Source organism: Nomascus leucogenys, chromosome 7b, assembly GCF_006542625.1.
Source record: "Nomascus leucogenys isolate Asia chromosome 7b, Asia_NLE_v1, whole genome shotgun sequence".
In the NCBI taxonomy this organism is placed as follows: Eukaryota; Metazoa; Chordata; class Mammalia; order Primates; family Hylobatidae; genus Nomascus; species Nomascus leucogenys.
In genome coordinates this window covers 42,188,014-42,209,482 of record NC_044387.1, presented here as the reverse complement: position 1 = coordinate 42,209,482, position 21,469 = coordinate 42,188,014, and the positions used below count along the sequence as shown (strand labels likewise).

General features: G+C 36.7%; 1 protein-coding gene across 3 annotated transcripts in view; it reads right to left on the bottom strand.

Moving 5' to 3' along the window:
* The window catches only part of ITGA2 (integrin subunit alpha 2), a 104,396-nt gene that overhangs the window by 29,057 nt on the left and 53,870 nt on the right, over positions 1-21,469 (bottom strand). For all 3 annotated transcript variants that reach the window (XR_001116051.2, XM_003276518.3, XM_012507859.2), the window contains 12 exons: positions 21,251-21,342; positions 17,546-17,660; positions 17,256-17,383; positions 14,484-14,632; positions 10,337-10,487; positions 9,877-10,042; positions 7,945-8,021; positions 6,031-6,169; positions 4,996-5,141; positions 3,113-3,256; positions 924-1,127; positions 73-209 (listed from right to left, as the gene is read on the bottom strand). Coding sequence is in view for 2 of the 3 variants with exons in the window: in XM_003276518.3 (XP_003276566.1) it covers positions 73-209; positions 924-1,127; positions 3,113-3,256; positions 4,996-5,141; positions 6,031-6,169; positions 7,945-8,021; positions 9,877-10,042; positions 10,337-10,487; positions 14,484-14,632; positions 17,256-17,383; positions 17,546-17,660; positions 21,251-21,342 (1,648 nt within the window). In the remaining variant the exon portion in view is untranslated. The remainder of the gene's footprint in view (positions 1-72; positions 210-923; positions 1,128-3,112; positions 3,257-4,995; positions 5,142-6,030; positions 6,170-7,944; positions 8,022-9,876; positions 10,043-10,336; positions 10,488-14,483; positions 14,633-17,255; positions 17,384-17,545; positions 17,661-21,250; positions 21,343-21,469) is intronic.

Below are 21,469 nucleotides of genomic sequence, written 5' to 3'. Positions count from 1 at the left end.
AGTACAGACATCTGTTCTGCTTTCTTAGCAGGTAATCTTTAGTTAGTTTGTGTCTGGCTCTTCCTGACTCACCAGAGTTGAACCACTTGTCCAAAGGCACCAATGGACACATCGGTGATGGAATCCCCATTTAAATCTCCATAGCCATCCAAGGACCTCCCAAAGTACTGGAGATGGCTCCTAAAGGCTCCATCGGATCCCAAGATTTTCTAAAAGAGCAGGTTTGACACGAAATTATAGTACACAACAGCTGAACCAGAAAATGGCAGCCTCTGAATTTCATTATTATATTTCTTTATAGTAATTTTCCAGATTGTTTATTCTCTACAAATTCTAAAGATTAGTTTTTTAATCACATCTTATCTGATCTCTGCATCACTCTTACAGCCACATTTTCATCAAAGGGACAGCATAAATCTTTAATAAAAAATCATAAACCAGTGAAAAGATAGTGGACTGGGAGCAAATTGATGCAAGTTCAGGTACAGGGTTAATTTCCTAGTTCTTTTCCTTCCGGTCTTACTCCAAAATTGGCTGGTCAGTGAGGCCTCATTAGTCACCCCTTCAACCACCTGATACTACTATTGCTGAAATTTTATTTCCTATTTTAGTTTCATTTGCTTTTTTAAAAAAATTCCTTTATTACTATCTGGAACACTTTATCTACTTCTTTTTTTTTATTTGTCTCCTCCAATATAATATAAGGCACACACAGATCAGAATTGTGTCTGTCCTGTTCTTACTGCATCCCCAGAGTCTAGAAGAGTGCTTGGGCACACAGTAGAGGCTCACTTAATGTTTATTGAGTGAAACAACGAAGTTACAAAATAAGAGGGACGGATTGCATGGTTTACATGACGCTTTCTATGTCTAATATGTTAAGACCCACAAATACATACATCACCATACAGCTCATGGATTACCTGGGAATACTTTGTGCGGATAGTGCCCTGATGACCATTGTAAATGTATACAGCTCCAGAATTCTGATTTTCTAGTGGTGAACCAACAATCACATCGTTAAAGCCATCCATGTTGATGTCTGAAAGAGCTGCAATTGCTGAACCAAATCGAGCGTTTTCAATGCCCTCGGGGCCTTCAAGAAATTGGTGCTGACTCAAAATGCCCTTGCAAAGGGGAAACAAAAGCATGATTAAAGCAAACCTTACAACTTGTATAATTAAAATTCAGAGCAGCTGGGTGTGGTGGCTCATGCCTGTAATCCCAAAGCCTCCAGAGGCTGAGGCAGAAGGACGACTTGAAGCCAGGTATTTGAGACCTGCTTGAGCAATAGTGAGACCTTGTCTCTATAAAACATTTTTGTAAAAAGTTAGCCAGGAGTGGTGGCGCACACCTGTAGTCCTAGCTCTCAGGAGGCTGAAGTGGGAGGATTGCTTGAGCCCAGGAATTAGAGGCTGCAGTGAGCTATGATCACACCACTGCACTACAGCCTGGGTAACAGAGCAAGACCCCATCTATTTAAAAAAGTGAAAGAAATATGATAAAAGGAAAAAGAAAATAAAATTCAGAGCAATCGATGACCAAACTAATTTTTTTTAATGTTAAAAATGGATAGAATTTTAAACCTGAACTATTTATGATCGGAATTATAAATAAGAATTTCAGTAAGGTCATAAATAACTGCTCACAAACCAAGGTGAAAGGAGATAATTCTCTTTACTGTAGCTGAACAACATCCATTTCTTGGTCTCATTTTCCTCTCAATAATACGATCTTCACCTATTTCCAACCTTTTGATTGAAAATTTTTCTGGTGAAAATTACTAATGTCGTGAATGAAATTAAAGCAGACACAGAACAAAATAAAACACAACATCTTGATTTAGGCTTTCTGTAAAAATTACCAAATAGTGACATAATTATAGTGGTACAGGAAGTAGAAAATGAGATTGTTAATATCTCCATTATTAAAAACACTAAATAATTCTGTGCAAAGGAAAAGACGTTTCCTTGTAAAACACGTTTTTTTTCTTAGATTTTATAATGAAGTATGGAACTATTTCATGACTTCACAAGAAAGCAATGTTTCTCAACCATGAAACTGGGTCAGTGTTGATTCTTTCTCCTCTATTATAATCTTATAAAAATTTTTACTTAGTTTGACACGGTATTAAAAGATCTGTTCATTTTCAACAATTAATGATAATTCAGTATATCTCACAAGTAAGAAATATCTAAAGAACGGGGGATTTGTCAGTTTTTCAACAAGTAACTAGGTCCGGCCTTTGTTGATACTCAATTACACATTCTTTATATGTATAATTGCTTTAGAATTGTTTTAATCAATTACTTCTGTTAAAAGATTAATTTTTACATAAATATCAATAAATCAGGTAGTACAAAATATCACAATACTTAAACATAATATTTACTACTTTAACATCAGCTTCTCTTTTTCTTATATACTAAGGAGCATATAATTTTCTATGTCAATCTGTGCCTTTAATTTGGTTTTCTTTTTTATTTCATGGAGTTCCCTATACTTACATACATGGATTTAGAGAGTTCAGTCCACAAAGTGGAAAAATTATGCTTTGCCATGTTAATGTATGGTGTTTTTTTGTGGAAGGACTTGAAACTTCAAGAGTTGGATACACGCCTAAATGTTACACTAAGCAATGACACTTCCTGACAAACTAATGTAGGAAGCATCTGGGATCACAAGGAATTTACAAAGTGCTTGTACAACTTGTGTTTTTCACTGTCAACTGATAACAAGAAAGCATTGCCCTGTTACTGTTGTCTTTATAGCAAAAAATTACATGTGATAGTAGAGAAATACGCAAATGTTTGTGTGTGTGCATATTTCAATAAACGATGTGCACTTATAATGGCTTTATTTGCATAAGAGACTATATATTCAAAGACCTCTCATGGAAAATGGCAGTACACTATACATTCAACTCTAGTTTTTCCTGTTAATGTGATTTTTAAAATCATAACTTAATGGGGACATCCTCAAAAATGATGAAATGTAAACCATACTATCTGTGCAAATTATCATTAAATAATAACAAATTTTTCTTTCCAAATGCAAGTTAAATTACCAGTACTAAAGCAAATTAAACTATTAGTTTAATGTGTTTTTTTACCTTTTTGATGGTAAACAGGTAGACTCTTCCTTCCTCTTTCTTTAGGTCATTCATGTACATTGGTGCACCTACCAAGAGCACGTCTGTAATGGTGTCTTTATCCACATCAACTGAACACAGCACACTACCGAAATAGGAGCCAATCTGGAGTAATAAAACATGTTAAACTTAGAATTCCTAAGATTCATATACTTCTAATATTACACTGAACATTTACTTGCTCATTCAATACACAAAAATTGAGTGTTTACTATTTACAAAGTGCTAGGAACATGAAGACAGACAGCATAGTCCCTTCCCTCAGGTTCTAACACCATCTAACACCTGGTTCTTAAATCTTAGTGTGCACAAGAATCTCCAAGAAAATGCCTTTGAAATACAGATCCCTGAGACCCATTTCTAGAGATTCTGATGTAATGTCTAGGATGTGATCCAGAACACAGCAATTTAAATTAGCATTCCAGGTGTTTCTGATGCCAGGGGGTCAAAGACATACTTATAAGGCAAACCTTTTTTAGGTATGTGAGGTTTGTCGTAGCGAAAGGCAGGAGGGGTAGAGGCAGGGAGAATAAATAATTAAGCTTCTATAGTAAAATAAATTGTGATAGAGGCAAGTCCCAAATGCTGAGTGATCAGAAAGCAGAAGAGTCAAGAAGGCTTAGAAAGTTAAAATATCATTCAAATTTCAAAGTAAGAAGGACATGAAGTTTTCTAGGCAGAGGGAAGTGGGAAAGCACATATGATGATGTAAGTGTACCTGGCATGATACGAGACAGGTAAGTAGTTGCTGGATAGATTGGGACAGGAAGACTAGGTGGAGATAAATTAAAATAAGAAAAGTTGAGACTTTGAACCTTCATCCCATTCAACAACGTTCAATGCATGCCTATGTGAACACTTTTTAAGGATTTAGAAATGACTAAGAAATGATTCCTTCCATAACACTGTCACTGTTATTTTCTAAATTAAAAAAGAACTTCTTTAAAATATTAAAAAAGAGAAAAAAGTATGTGACCATAGCTAATTTGTGGTCATGGAAGTCAAGAATTCAGGTCTTCTTACTCCTAGAAAATCCATAGCAACAGCAGGATCACACTTAATCTCAGAGAAGAGAAATCTTTGTAAGTTTCTCCAGCTTAAAGAAGGAAACCACTTTTTGTTGGTTGTCAGGGATTAGTGATGCTCATTTTAAATGTGTGTCAAGCCCCTGGGTCAAAACTGTTTAGTAAGGAAACAGGAAGCAATCAGCTGGCTTTTGCTCTAGCAACAGACCTTTGCTGTTGTGGGCCATACCTGAGATTCATCATAGGGTCTGACTACCAAACTGTCACCCATCAGCTGAAAGCGGCAGAGAAGATAATTGTTTTACTTTTAGAATCTTCAAAACCAACAGGACATTCTGACAGCTCCAGATGTAAAAGTTCAGTCCTTATAATGTTATGCTGCTCCCTTCTTCTCATTATTTCCTCTCCAAATACTTGTTCCTAGTGTGTGCTTACCTACAAAGCAGTGGTTAGGTGCCTGCCATCACAACTCAATAGTGTCCATGCATTATTAGTCCAGGGAGTCAAAAACATGAAGGGGATGTAATCAAACAGGACAGCCTCTGAGTCCAGAAAGGACTGAGTTTTAATGACAGCTCAATCCATGGACGCTGTGTGACTTTAGAAAGCTAGCTAAATTCCCAGCAAGTTGTCAAAAGGGAGGGCTGTCTTCTTGGTATTGTTGTGACGATTTAAGGAATACGCTAAGTAAACTCAGATTACAGAGCCAATCACAGAGTAGGCACTCAGGCCATGTTGTTTTCCATTTCTGCTCACCCGACTCCCCACCTGCCCAGCTGCCCATAAAATTAATTTCACCTGCTAAACAGTGAGATTTACCTGGTCACCTCGGTGAGCCTGAATAACCGTGATATTGCCATTCTCATTCACACTATATAGCACTATCTGGCCGGTATAATTTGCCCGAGGAGCACCAGCAACAAAGTGGGTGCTTTCTCCAGTAGAAATTGCAGCCACAGAGTAACCTAAAAGGGAAGGAGCAATAGAGTGATTACCATTGAATATCTGAGCAAAATAAGGTTAAAAGAAGCGAGTAAAGGTGACCAGAGATCCTTTTGTGTTAGATGTGATGCAAAGTTTCTAGTGCTCCTGAATACATCAGTGAGGACATGTCTTCCTTTTTCAAAGATGAATTGCTCCTGTCCTTTGACCTGCAGCACTTCCCTGTGTAGGTGGGACTTCTACCTATAAAACTGCCTCTAGATTCCAGGCTGTCCTCATCAGCCACCTGTGAACCTGGCATTCAACAAATATTTCTTGAATGAATGAATAAATGTATTTAAAAGGTAGTATTGCACAGTAGAAAGAGCACAGGTCTTGGAAACAGTCTGAGGTTCAAATTCTGGATTTGCCACTTACTAGGTTGTTGAACGTTAGACAAGTTGTTAATCTTGCTATCTCTCAAAGGCAAAACATCCCTGAAAGACTTGTTGGAAAGATTTAAATGTTTATGTAGACAGACTAACCAGCTCAGGCACTGTCCCATAGTAAGTCTGCAAAATCAGTGGCTGCTTATTATAAGAACAAGAAGACTAATAGCTCTAAAATACTATAAGACTATCACATACTGTATTGACTTTTGGGAACTATTTCCATTTTGGAGGAACACAATCATGTTCCAGGAATTACAACCACTTGACCAGCCAGAAGAAACTAGTGAGTATAATATAGTATTCCAATAAGTAGTTATGCCTTAAGGCCCGACTGGCAAAGAGACAACATATATATGTGTAATAAATATGATAATTAGATGACAGTTCAAGGGTTTTGCTGAACTCACCCTGAGATTCAACAAAGAGCTGGTTTAAAGCAAGGGAACTTCAGTTTGCTGAGCCAATTATTACTATGCCTTACCTAAATATGAACTGTGATTTCTGTCCTGCAGAATTTGGTCAAAGGCTTGTTTAGGAAAGATCAAATGGCCATGAGATGTCTTCTGGACAATGGTCCCACTCCAGCCAAAAGCTCCCACTGCACCCAGCATCAGAATATCCTAAAATAATTGAAAAATGAAGATCATTAAAACAAATCACCTTTAAAACATAAGAATGCAGGGTAGGCAAAACATTGAAATAAATTGTTTAGATTTATTAAAAATGATGAAATATATATGAACATATATTGATATATCTTAGAATTGTCTCAATATATTTGTGCTAGAGAACAAGCCTTCCCATTGGCTGTGTTATTTTGGACTTTATTTAGTATGACATGTTATACAGACAAACGCTTGTAATAACCTGTAGTACAGGACAGGTACATAGCCATCTTCAAATTTCCCGTTCAAAGGCATATATGTGCCAATGGTAAACCCTTATGAACTTTAGAAAGGAGTCAGAAGTGAGTCTCTCACTCCACATATTTATAAGGAAGGCTCACAGCCGGATATGAGACATGCTTGAGAAACAGGAAGTACTGACACAGGAGAGACGGAGATGCTGCTGCTATCCCAGACACGGCTCGGGAGGCCCTCTTCTGACCTGTTCTATTTTCAGCTTTCTTCCTCTCTCTTCCTGACCCCTTCTCAAATGTTCCAGTATATTCCTATATTCCATCTATTTGATAATAGCACAGCTACCAGAGGCACCTTTAGCTGTGACATTCAATCTATTGGAAGGAAAATAACCATTTGTCAGCCCTGTGGGGAGGGCAAAGGAGGAAGCCTACTCTGGATTGACCTGAAACCCAATCTAAACAGTCAAAGCTATAAATCATCAAAGGAGGCAGACTTGGTGAGGATGAGATACACTATTTTTAATTTTTTGTTCTTCTATCTTAGAACATACCAAAGATAAGATGTTGGACTAAAAAATACAAGCCATGAAAAATAGCAAGTAAGGAAAAGATGTGTTCTACTTTGAGGATAAGAGACCATGAAGTTATGTGGATGACTGTAGTAAATTGAGTGACTCTGGATTTGGGGCGCATGAAAGGACTTCAGCGTATGTACAAAAACCTCCTGGGATTGTGTGCAAAATTCTCCGTGCATAGATTCATTCACATTTTTTCTGAGGGAAAGATCCATAACTTCTATGAGCATCTCTGAGGATTGACGATCCAGAAAAAGTCAGTTCCTTTGATTCTAGGCAGAAAACAAGCTGTTCTTGGTCCTCTGACCTGCCAATCAAATCCTCTGACTTCTTATTGTTCCTCAAATATTTCCCAGGATCTCTTTCTTTTTTTTCCCCCTCCTTTCACTATCTCTCTCACCTCCTGACTCAAACTAGAATCAGGGGCCCAGGAGGTGGATGTTTCTGAGAGATAGAAATAGACTTCCCTGAGCTGAAAAGACGGTGTTGTACTCCAATTCCATCTCACATTTTTCCTACCTCCTTATTTTTTCAACTCTTTTCTGTCTGCTTTTAGAAAAAGATACTATGACAACTCAGAATTCGACCATGACAGTGATGACAAGAGTACATGTTTTTAACAAACATTTCCAGTAGTTAATTGATTCAAAGAAAATTCCTGCAGGAATAATGCCTTAATTTACAGTCTGTGCCCTGGAGTACTCAAAGACTTTCTTGTATACTATCAGTTTTCCCCCATATAAGATCCCTGTGAAACAGGGAAGGGAAGACATTATTAACCTTCAAATTTTAGAGGTAAATCAGCAGCACAAAGAAACCAAATGACTAAATGAATGTGACTAGGAATCAGAAGGACTGATCCCTAGATGGCTGTCTTCCCATTTTATGTATAAGGCTACTGTGTCTGGAAGTGTTATGCCAAATGACAACATGGCTTGAAGCTATCTGATATACACACATTTTGAGAAAAGTAATCCGCGCTGAATCCCACTTGTGACATTTCCATCTGAAAGTTGTCTCCTCCTTGAACAGTACCTGGAACATTCAATTTTAAGAATTTTATTACTGTCAGTAATTTTAAATCAAGTTTTCAAACACAAGCAGGCACGTATGTACACACACGCCTACAAACACAAACACAAACACACACTGTTCTAATACTCACCCCAAAATACAGAGCTTGTGTATTCTGGGAAGAAGAAATTACTAAGAAAGTGTTCTAGCAGGTTATAGAAATAACAATACTTCCAAGGTAGTGTTCAAAGTTGGCATTAATCTTAATTGAACATTAATGTATTTAGCAGAATATGTATGATGTTCTTGATACCAAAGGATACTCAACAAAGGGTATAAGGTAAGATGAAAACTGAGATGATAATTTTTTAAAAACTTGATCATTACTAGCTAAGAAACTAACTGAATTTTTAGCTTTGAAATATTGGTACTGATAATGTACGCATATCTCAGATACAGTTAGAAGGGCTGGGCAATTGATCTGTAGTGAAGACTGCTGGGAGATAATTGAGTTAGCTATTAGAAATCAGAATTCAAGACTAAGTAGGAATTTTACCAATTGGGAAGTTTGTTCTGGTTCTGTATATGTGCTTGCCTCTGTCACTAACACTGTAAGACGCAATTGGTACTTATTTTCCATATACAGTGTGATCAAAATGGCTACGTTTCACTAATCTTCACAAAAAGGAAGCTAAACTTTAATACAGAAAAGAAGACAAACAGTACTGTACAACATAGTCTTATTTAGAAGATAATTTACACAGGATGAGTAGAGATAATTTTTAATAAAATAGAATAATGCTCCCCAAAGTCCATAATAACAAATAATGCTCAAAATCATTTCTAGCTAGCTTGTAGATTGCAATTGTTCGCATTCATTCCACTACAAACAAATACAATTATCGGTGTGGATAGCCTAGTGATTTTGTGTTATTTCAGGGTACATTGGATTTAAATGGTTATTTAAACAACTTTGAAGCACCATGGGATACTGAAGAAGCAATAAAGCTTTTTGGGTAATTCCAGTGGATAATCAAATCAAGATTTGACTATATGAATGAATAATTTATGCAATTCCTTTAGCCCCAGACTCTAAGGCTGTACCTGATACATAGGTTTTCAATAACATATGGTCTTTATTGCAAAGAGTTATTTGGGTGAACCATCAAGAACTAGGATTTGGGTCATGTGTGTTTTTTTTCTTTTAACCGACTGTGAAGTGTGTGCTAGTCCTCCATACCGTGAGCTCCTGAACACATGATCTTTCTGCACTAACTAGATTTTCCAAGGCCACCTAAGTAAATTATTTTAGGTCCTATAAATAAAATGCTTCCTCAAAAACTGAACTATTAAAAATCTTTGCTGCATTTTTCTAATTTTAAAAATATATATGCTTACTGTAAACAAATTCAATGATTTTAGAGCTTACATAACACAGTATAAAAAGGTAAAACTATTTATGATTCTAATAGATATTAATACATTGTCCCCCAAAAGTCGTAACAATTTATCATCCTATCAACAGTGTATGAGCTTCTTTGCTTCCTGATAATCTCTCCAGGATTAAACGTTATTATTCTGTGTCATCTTTTAGGCAAAACATATTGTTGGTTTAATTTATATTTTTAAATACTTACTGAAAGTATTTAGAAATATACTGTGTAAATTGGGAATATTTTCTTATGCTTATCAGTCATTTGTATTTTATCACTTATAAACTATTTATTCATGTTTTTCATTCATTTTTCTTACTGATTGTAGTAGCTCTTTTTATACATGGTATACAAATTAACATTGATAAAGCAAATATGTGATAATAAACAATTATTTAAACATTTTGAAAGGAAATTCTTGAAAGGAGGTTTTTTTTTTTTACCTTCAATGCTGAAAATTTGTTCTCCTAATGTCCCAGCCTTTTCTAGTAGAGCTGCTTCATCAGACACATTGAAAAAGTATCTTTCTGTTGGAATACTAGCGATTGCTTTTATTTCTTTTATTAAATTTTTAGTATCAAGGGCGTTTCTGTTTAAGTACCCAAGAACCTTGAAAATAGAGGAAGAGAATGTACAGTCATTACTGCTGTACATTTTTCCTATGAGTACATTCTAGTCTATTTTGAACACAATAGTCCCTCTGAAAAGTAAATCAAGCAACATTTCCACAACCCTTTATTTAGTAGACGGGATTGAATATCATCAAGAAGCAGAGATAGAGTAAGAACTTTCTTTTATATTCAACTATTAACAGCCAATGGGAAAGTGCAGCCTTGAGAAGTGATGCTATAAAGAAAGATTTACCCAATAGCTGCAAGACAAGCCAAAAGAAAAGCCACTTACCGCTATGCCAAACCTCAGGATATTGTCGTGGTTGCATTGATCAATCACAGCTTTCAGCATTGAACCATCATGTGATTCACCGTCAGTTACAACTACCATTACTTTGGTAGCACTTCGTCGTCCACCAGAAGCTGCTGAATAAGCATATTTTCTGTGGCAGATAAAATTAAATAAAGACTTGCTATCAAAATACGAAGTTAATATGAGAACCTCTGGTTTAAAATAGAAACATGAAACTAGCTTCTTTAAACACCCCGTATTAACTCTGGCGACATATTTAATTTTCCATTTGTAGCTTGTAGAGAAACATACACAAATGTAAGTCTTGCTTGACATTAAAAACAACGTCTTGTGTGTCAGGGCATATGTGTGTATATGTGTGCATGTATTTATCCCAGTATTCCTTAGAATTCTTTTCTTCTAAGAAAGTTGAATTAATAAGTATGAATCAATAGATATAAATTTTATGCATTAGGCTTGTGTTTACTTTTTCAATACTTATTTTTTTAAAAGTAATAGATATCCACAGTTAAAAAAAAAACAAAGTATTTGGAAAGGTATAAACCAAATGTGACACTAAACCCCTCTCCACAGGTAAGCACCATTATCAGTTTCTTGCGTTTCCTTCTAGAAAATGTTTTATTTAGATGTAATATAGGTACAGGCATAGTCTACCCCTTAAACTTCTACTCAAATGAGGGCATATTCTTTTTTTTTAAACGTTTTATTTCCATAGGTTTTTGGGGAACAGGTGGTATTTGGTCACATAAATAAGTTCTTTAGTGGTGGTTTGTGAGATTTGCACCCATCACCTGAGCAGAATACACTGAATCCAATTTGTAGTCTTTTATCCCTCACCCTCTTCCCACCATTTCCCCCTGAGTTCCCAGAGTCCACTGTATCATTCTTATGCCTCTGCATCAAATAAGGGCATATTCTAAACAGTTGTTTTTCACTTTGATGGGACCTTTCCATATCAGCACATGTATGTGTGTATATATATATATATATATGTGTATATATATATATATATATGTGTATATATATATATATATATGAAGGTCTCATTCTTTTTTTAAATGTCTGCATAATATTTTATTTGGAGGACCATATGAAGAAATACTGGTTTATTCAACCGGTTCCCCATTATTGGATGTTTAGGCCATTTTGAGTTTTACAAGTAAGGCTGTAATAAATATCCCTGTGCATATATCTTGGCATACTTTTTCAAATGGGATAAAATCTTAGCAGTAAAATTACTGGGACACAGGATATACACATTTCAAATATTAATAGATAGCATCAAATAAAGAAAAAAACATCAGAGCATTCTATGTCTTGAATACTTTGAGAAGGCAGTTGGGAAAGTTAAATCTTTGATTTTAGGATATTTATAAGATATTACATGATGTTTAAATGAATTTATATGAAGTAAATGAAATGAGAAGACCTTAGATTAAAACAGTAGGAAATGGGGCAATCTGTCATAAATCGTTAATATTCATTAGAGATTCAGACAAATTGAGCTCATGGATCACTTGGTGCAAATTAACAAAGCCCACAGAATCTTAAACATATGAGTTTAAGTTTATTATAAAACTGAGCATATCATTTTATTTCCTAAAATCTTTTTTGTATTTTATAATGTAGACTATAGAAACATAGAAAATATTCTGCATTTTTTGGCCAAATTTGAATTACACTATCCACATCAGATCCTTTTTGAGTGTCACATACCCCTTATGATACACTGTAAATTTCATATATGATTCTAAGGTTTTTGAGGACAGAAACTGTGTCTCATTTAGTTTTAATTACCCGCAGTGCTTAAAACAATAAACTGCAACTGTAGGCATTGAATGAAATGAGGTGAATGAAAACATGGCAACATTTACTGAAATAATTTCAGATTATCTTCAATGTTTTAAAGAAAGAGATGAGAGACAGAGAGACAGGCAATTACATTCTAGGAGGGATGAGTAAAATGTTGGGTGATTCTCCTTGCACTGGGCAGACTAAAACCTGTTAGCTTGGGAAACAGTGGGAAGAGGGAGATAGACAATGGCACGAGGGAGAAAACCAAAGTTTTGAAAGATGATGAAAGCCAGGCAAGTCCTTCCTCAACGGACAGTGGCCATTGTCCTGGAGAACAAAGCTCGCCAGGGTCCCAGGCTCCTTCCAGGGAAAAATACTACTCCCACCTTCCCTGCTGAAAACCGGGCCGTTACAGTTTCTAACTCCAGGAAGGCCACTTTTCATCTCAACTTCTTCGTCCTTTTAGTCCAGTTTGCTGGATCAGGAAGGGCGCTTCACATAATGGCAGCTGATCTACTGACTGGCCAGCAGCTTGTGAGATGGGCTGGCCCAAAAAACCTTTATTGTCCCTGAATAGAGACAGTAATGATGAACCAAACCAATCATATCTTCTCTTGTGGGGAATCTGCTTTTGAGACATTTGAGATTGTCACCAGCTGATGGTAGTAGCAACTGAAATACACACACAGAAAAAGAAGACAGATAAAATGGGAAATGCAGAAATAGAAATGACAGGATGTGGCCACTGACCAGATGTGTGATGTAAGGAAGAGTGGAAAGAATAAAGGAAACCAAATTTTTAGTTTGAATGACTGGGCAAGAGACAGTGGCATGAATCAAAATGGCAAGCTCATGAGGAGTGGTGGGGAAAAGAATAAGGCCGGTGTGGGACAGATTGAATTTGGCAAGTGAGCCAACACTCCGAATAAAAATATTCAGCATCAGCTAGATGCCAGTGTGAGTTTTGGGAGACAGTGTAGGGCTGACAACATAGCAATGAGATAACCCACACAGTGCTGCTGCTGATGCCATGACAGTGGACAGAATTCCTACAGGAGAAGGGCAGTAAAGAAGAGAGGGCTCTGCTTAGTGAAGAAAAACAGGAAAAGGAGCTACTGAAGAGGCAAAAGAATTTGGCAGGAGTTCGAGAAGTTTGTGGTGTCATGGCAACTTGGTTAGGAATAGCAGTGTATGTTCATCATTATCAAATGTTCAGAGGAGCCACAAAGGATGAGGTTTGAGGTGGGACCACGGGGTTGGGGGATGAAGAGGGTCATGCTTATCTAGTGGCAGAACTGTAGGTTTCAAGGAAGTAGAGGGAGGGAATAGAGTTGCTTTTTTCAAAAAGAATTATGGTGGTGAAAAGAAGGAATGCACAAGACAGAGAGAGAGAATAGGTTTAAGGGAAGGCAAGCTTGTTGTTCTCATTAATTTGTATAACAACCAGAGTGTGTTTAGCATTTTTGTGAAGGTATCTGGTTTGCAGGGACATGGATGAAGCTGGAAACCACCATTCTCAGCAAACCTACACAGGAACAGAAAACCAAACACTACATGTTCTCACTCATAAGTGGGAGTTGAACAATGAGAGCACATTGAACAATGAGGACACAGGGAAGGGAACATCACACAATGGGGCCTGTCGAGGGGTGGGGGACTAGGAGAGGGATTAGGAGAAGTACCCAATGTAGATATGGGTTGATGGGTGCAGCAAACCACCATGGCATGTGTATACTATGTAATGAAACCTGCACGTTCTGCACATGTATCCCAGAACTTAAAGTGTAACAAAAATAAAATAAAAAATAGAGTGAAGAGAAAGGTCAGTGGATCTGAGAAAATAGAGAAATTGAGATAAGAATCAAGAGAGTCCTGTATAGTTATAATTTCACATTTCCCACTGATTGTAATAAGCATAATAAACTTAAACTCATATGTTTAAGATTCTGTGGGCTTTGTTAATTTGCACCAAGTGATCCATGAGCTCAATTTGTCTGAATCTCTGATGAATATTAACAATTTATGACAGATTGCCCCATTTCCTACTGTTTTAATCTAAGGTCTTCTCATTTCATTTACTTCATATAAATTCATTTAAACATCATGTAGTATTTTATAAATATCCTAAAATCAAAGATTTAACTTTCCCAACTGCCTTCTCAAAGTATTCAAGACATAGGATGCCCTGATGTTTTTTTCTTTATTAGTTCTGATTTAAGTTAGGTACCAGGTATATTATTTTTCTTTGTCTTTTCCTTACTTTTTCTTATTCATTACATAAATATAATGTTTTGTATTATGAAAACACTGGCCTATTAGCACCAAAACTTACCTTGCATATTGAATTGCTCCAAATGTGTTTGTGAGGTCCCCACCATATTGGGATGTCTGGGATGTTGCTACAATCATTTCTTCCTTGGTTTTATATGTGTTCAAGTTAAACACAACTCTTGGATTATTGGCATACTGAATTAACCCCACCTTCAAAAGAGGAGACATTTATTAATGGGCTGTCATTACATTAAAAATAATTTCTACTTAACCAATAAAATAAAAATCAAAAGTACAATTAGACATGGGCCGGTAGCTTTAAGGCATCACTTCCAACTTTGTTCTTGATAGTTACTTTTCTTTCGATGGAATAATTTCTTCTCTGTTAGAGGCCATCAGTGTACAACAGCAGTCAAGAAAGATGATGTGCTACAGTGTATGATTTGATTCCCAAGAGTAATATTTGTAGTTTTTAATACTGCCCTATAATATTTTAATATGGATGACTATTAGAACACTGTTTTTAACAGGAAGATTAAACTTGATATAAATAAACTTTCTAATTACCAATGGACCGAAGCTCGCAAACAACTATAAGCAATCGCAGATGAAGAGTAACATCTCATCAAAGGATAGTAACTATGTAATAAATAATTAGAATTGGATACAACAAAAAACCAATGTGCTCCTAATCAGTGTAGTTAGCTGAAGTCTATTTCTTGTGCTAGATTTCCTCTATTATGGGCTTCAGCAACTCTGGAAAGAAGATGCTATATGTGCATATGGGACAGGGAGTTTCTGGCTTTCAGAGAGAATGGAGCTGGAGAGCATCTTATTTGAGAGAATTTCTGAACAAGATGTTTGGAAGCATTCCCTAATCCTAGAGATCAACAAGGTCACACCCTTCTGTTAATGTCCTTGTTTGCAGGCATCGAGATCATCCTCTAAGCCTAGGAGATGGGCTTTCCAGAACAGGAGCGGCAGTGAGGGATCTCTGAATGGCACTAAGAGGCTCTCTGAAATACAGGTCAGTATGTAAGGAGGTGGAAGCGGTGAGGACTGGATGTCTGGGTTCCATCTGCTGTGTTTTGCCAAGGGGACAGTGAGCTAGGCACTGGGAAGATAGTGAGAAATACAATATTCCTGGACCCCTTTCTCTAGAGATGTAAGACTTGAGAGGGAGGAAAGAATAAAAAATAACTGAGAATTTCAAAGTCTAATCTGAGAGGAAGATGGTAGTAATCCCATGACACAGCCCCAGGACTTCTGTGTGAAAAAGAAAACAGATTTACAGAAATGTGGTAGGTAAGAACTTATAGGAAGGTCAAATTTAGGCTGTAAGAAAAGAAATTGAGTTAAACCACTTCTGGAGAGGAATCAGATGCACTTTTGGTAGGAAGACACAAAAGAGGAAGACTGTGAATTCTATATAGGAGACTTAAATAAAATTAGTCACGTTATGAGGGTAACCCATTTAGAAACAGAGGAAATAAGGAAACACATATGAAAACTTATAAGGGGCTTTATTCTGGAAACCAGTGCTATATGCAATTTTATTTAGCAGAATGTCCTGGAAAACGCCCACAGGGAAATTTCCAAAGCTTCTGTGGGTATTGAGATACTCTTGGTACTGAAAAGCAATTTCAATGGGGGAAACATATAACAACATGTTTAAATAGCGAACAGGAAAGCAGAGAAGCAAATTTCAATAAAGATAGCTGGAAAGCATTTAGGGAAAAATACGTCAACAATTTGTATTAGATGTTGAACATTAGAGTATCAGATGCAATGTATGAACATACACTGGTAACGGTGAACTGGTCCGGGTTGACACTGGCTCAGTATACTGCTATAACCAGAATGGCTCAGGAAATGGCAGATTCAATCAGAAAGGAAAAAAAAAAATCCAAAACCAGCAACTGAACTTTAAAATAATACTATTGAGCTTTAGGTGCCTACCTCAAGAAGATATAAAAGCAAATTAAAGACTTCTTAAAATATAAAGAGCTATATAAAATTATTGAAAAGACCTTTTCTGTAGGCAAAAGGGCAAGCTAAACTGGAATATGATAAATAACTATAAAATATTATCATAAATGGTAGAACTATGCTAAGTGACTTATTTATACAAATTTCAGAATTCAATAATTATTTTACCAGCAAGGAATAAACAAAAGAAATTAATTATTAGTCCAAATGGACATAAAAATACATATTGAATTTTAAAGTGTAACTCATGGGTTAGAAGGGAAAGACAGGAAACTAAAGGAAGATTAAAATGTTATATCCTGCCCGGGCATGGTGGCTTATGCCTGTACTCCCAGCACTTTGGGAGGCTGAGGCAGGTGGATTACCTGAGGTCAGGAGTTCAAGACCAGCCTGGCCAACATGGTGAAATCCTGTCTCTACCGAAAATACAAAAATTAGCTGGGTGTGGTGGCAGGAGCCTGTAATCCCAGCTACTCGGGAGGCTGAGGCAAAAGAATTGCTTGAACCCAGGAGGCAGAGGTTGCAGTGAGCCTACATCGCGCCATTGCACTCCAGCCTAGGTGACAAGAGCAAGACTCGGTCTTAAAGAAAGAAAAAAAAAGTTATATCCCATACCTTTAATACTTGTGCCAGAAATGGAACTCTAAGGTCAAAAGACAAGCATTGGGCAAAGCCATAGGTAGAATAACCCAATGTAGTAAAAGTTTCAATTAACTTTAAAAACTACCATCAAATGCATTTAAAATGGGGATTCGGCAAATATAAAAATTAAGACTTCATAGCTAACAATATTTTTTTCAGAAAGAAAGCCATAAGTTAGTTTATGCATTTCTGCCGGCCATACCTGTGTCTTTGTGGGGCCTACATCCAGGCCTTGTACAAATTTTTCCAAAAAATTCTTCACTGCATCCCAAGGATAAATACTATTTGATTCATCACACACAACCACAACATCTATGAGCGAAGGGCAGGCTACACAGGAAAAGAGGAAAGAAGCAGATTTCCACAGGTAAGTCACATTATACAGCCATATAAAAATGAGATGTAAGGAGGGTTTGGGTGCCACTAGTTGATAACCTTTTCCCCCTCTAACCGTAAGGCATTGCTCAGACCATCTGCACATTAATAACTTACGTTGAGCCGCAGGTGAGAAGCTGGCTGAGAGCTGAAAATCAGGACTGATGTCAGAACACACACCCGTTGTGTAATACTGATTCCCACATTGCTGTGCCCACAGAGGACCACATGTCTTCAAAGAAATGAGAAAACAATCAATGGAAACACATGACAAATGCTAACTTCTAGCTCTCCATTATGGAGCTCAGAAATCATCTCCACTCTTTTCTAAGATACTAATAATTGTCAACTCAAAACCAATGAGTCAGTAATGCCCTTGGGGAAAGCAGAAGTGATGGAGAAGGTGGCAGGTGCTCTGTGCCCAGTGGCAAGCCTCGCAGGAGGAGGAGTGCTGAGACTGTTGGGAGCAGGTGTCAGTGAAGGGAGGAGCCTATGAGGTCTCCCAACAAGCTAGATATTGTAATCCCAGCACTTTGGGAGGCCGAGGCGGGCGGATCACGAGGTCAGGAGATCGAGACCACGGTGAAACCCCGTCTCTACTAAAAATACAAAAAATTAGCCGGGTGTAGTGGCGGGCGCCTATAGTGCCAGCTACTCGGAGAGGCTGAGGCAGGAGAATGGCGTGAACACGGGAGGCGGAGCTTGCAGTGAGCCGAGATCGCGCCACTGCACTCCAACCTGGGCAACAGAGCGAGATTCCGTCTCAAAAAAAAAAAAAAAAAAAAAAAAAACAGGTACTTTCCTTCCAGAGAACACCAAGGACGAGAATGCATGCAAGTTCACTTTTTGTCTCTCATTTACCTGGGCCTCGGGTGCTTCATCTGTAAAATGAAGATAACCACACATTCTATCTTTTAAGATTGTTGTAAAGATTAAATAGGTCTATAGATATAAAACACTAAGAACAATGCCAGGTAAATAGCAAATGCCATATAATATTGTTAGCCAGCATCATTATCATTGTTCTTGTTGAACATTAGTTTCCTGCAGTTCCTTCCATTCGTACTGCTCAGCAGAAACCACAAACCTAATGGCAGTAATGCTTGAAGAGGGCTTGGGGTCAGGTATAGACATCATGGTGAATGAAGAACCCATGCCTGTGTACAGAACACTATGTTTTCTGCCTGCCCACTGGTATGAAATAGGTTGTGTTGCCAGATTCCCTAATTTATAAAAGAGAGTTGAGAGGGCAAATGTTGTGCGAAAATTCAGCTCAAAATTACTCCATATGCTAAGCAAACACAAATGAGGTTCACTGACTACCAGTTTTTAACTTTGCCCACTTCCCAATTAACTGCAGTCACTAATGCTGAATGGCACTTGTCTTCTTGCTCACATTATACCTGCTCCAATCCTTAATATCTCCATTAATGCAATCCCAGTTCTCTCCTTTTCAGGAGTCCTTGCATGCCAAGAACTCCTGATTAAATCATGATTAAATGACACAGGAAACATTAGATTAAATAACTTTAAAATTGATAGATGAAAAAGGAGACAAGTGCAAAAGAGAAATCTAATTAAGATCCTAAAAAATGCCTACAGAATTTAACGTTATGCAAAGTTGTGAATCAGTTATTAAAACTGAACAGAAGAGTATGGGCTTGCAGGAAGTAATTGGAAAAATAAAAGAAAACTTATTTGACCCAGTTTAACTGTCAAAGGGGAAGCAGCTTTGGCCATATTTCATGTGCAATGAACAAGGCATAGTTTTATCCCTATAAAACTAATTTATTTTGCCAATTAATTAGAAGAAAGTCATTATTAATGTCTTTGGTTAGTTTACCAAATAACAGATACCAATTATTGGTTTCTATATTGCCATTCCTAAGCTTTTTTTTAAATCACTTTGAAAAAGAACTCATGAAGTATTCAAAAATATTTTTTTTAAAAGCAATGGAAAACAGCATTAAGAAGTTGAAATTAAAATATGCCAATTGTAAGTGCCAGAACTACATTCCTACTTTAAGCCCAGAACTTAAGAAGTTTCAAAAAAATGTGATGACTGTCAGTCTTTTCCACATAATTCTTAAGAGTATCTTATGATTTTGACCTTTTAAGTATGTAAAGGAAACTTTGGGTTTTTTCTTTTTTTCTTTCTCCTCCCCTCTCTCTTTCTGCCTCTCTGCTTGCTACCTGGACTGTTAATTAATCTCTTAAATTCTCTTGCTTTTAAACTTTTATTTTTTACTTTATCTTGAGTTATAGATTAAAAATTTTGAGGCAAATTCTGTAATCTCTAAATATCAGTATGTTCTTTTTTAAAATTTTTGCAACCTTAAAATCAAACAAACAAAATGATTAAAGCAACCTTATTGTAAAGACTTTGGAATATCATAAACCATAAAGATCCATTGCAATATTCATTTATGCACTGATGTTAACACATATCACAAGCAATATCTAATTCACTTACTGGCAGCACAGTCATCAGAATAATAATATCCATTAGTAAAAATAGAATGACATTGTTCAAAATTGATTACATTTTTAGAATAATACAGTTATAAAACATAGGATTTTTAAGGAAGCGTGCCAATGGTTTAGATAAAACTAATGTAAAGTTGAATTACACTGTCTAAGACATATTTTTTCTTTTTTTTTTTTTTTTTTGAGACGGAGTCTCACTCTGCCACTTAGGCTGGAGTGCAGTGGCGCGATCTCGGCTCACTGCATGCAACCTTTGCTTCCTGGGTTCCAGTGATTCTCCTGCCTCAGCCTCCTGAGTAGCTGGGATTACAGGTGTGTGCCACCACTCCTGGCTGATTTTTGTATTTTTAGGAGAGATGGGGTTTCACCATGTTGGCCAGTCTGGTCTTGAAATCCTGACCACACGTGATCCACCTGCCTCAGCCTCCCACAGTGCTGGGATTACAGCCATGAGCCACCGTGCCCGACCTCTCTAAGACAATTTTAACAGGGTTATACATACATACACATACCTATGTGAGTCAATGGAAATTTCAAATAAGATTGTGTTTTTATTTGTCTTCAAACTTTTTTTTTTGATGTGTGATGTTTTCTCTTTTTTTATATAGTCAAATCCTTTCAACAATTTCCTATATTATTTTTTCTATTAGCTCCAAACTCAGAAATTTTTCAATCCTTCAGAAAATTTCCATTTTTTTCTAGTTTTTTATATTAACTTTCAATTCACTTGATAGTGTATTTGGATATGTAAATATTAATCAATTAATTGTTCCAAAAGCACTTGTTAAATAAGGCATTCTGTTTCACTAAAGTGATGTCTTTTTACGATTTCACTAATCGATGATGTCTTTTTACTCTTTTTGTAACTAAATGAAAGTGAGCACTGACATGAGAGACTGCTCCATGCCTGGGATAACACCAGATTACTCAACAATTACAGGAAATGATTAAAAACCAAAAATACTTTTTAGCTTTGAAACCTACTTTTTTAATTAGCAGTACCTATCTTGAATGATCCTACAGGAAGTAGAAATGAGATTTGGGATTCTGCTGTTATCAACAAATACTCAGCACACTTTCCAAGGGCAAAGAATCAGGGTTCTTTTTGTTCCCTTTTCTTCAAAACATTCAGTAGCAGTGGTTTTGCTGAATATCCTAAAAAGTCTACACATAAACATTATTTTGAATATTCAACATTGGATAACCAAATAAATAGCATAATTTATCAAAAAGCAAGTTCTAAGCATCTAAATCCCCAGATTGGGAGGGATGGTGAGAAGACACTGTCTACATACTTTCTTGAGAGGAATAATGATTTGTGAAGTAAACACTCACGAGAAACCCTCCAGTTCCCATGTTCCTGGTGAGGGTCAAGCCGAGGCTCATGTTGGTTTTCATCTCAGTAACATTTGGAATGCTTGTTGAAGCTTTCAAAGGGAAAACAATTTTTAAAAGTGATTAAAAATTCCTTGTTTACTTAAAGATATTAAAAAAAACAGGCACACCCATGTTTGCATGTAGCATTGAATTTAGTGTCATCAATATAGGCACTTG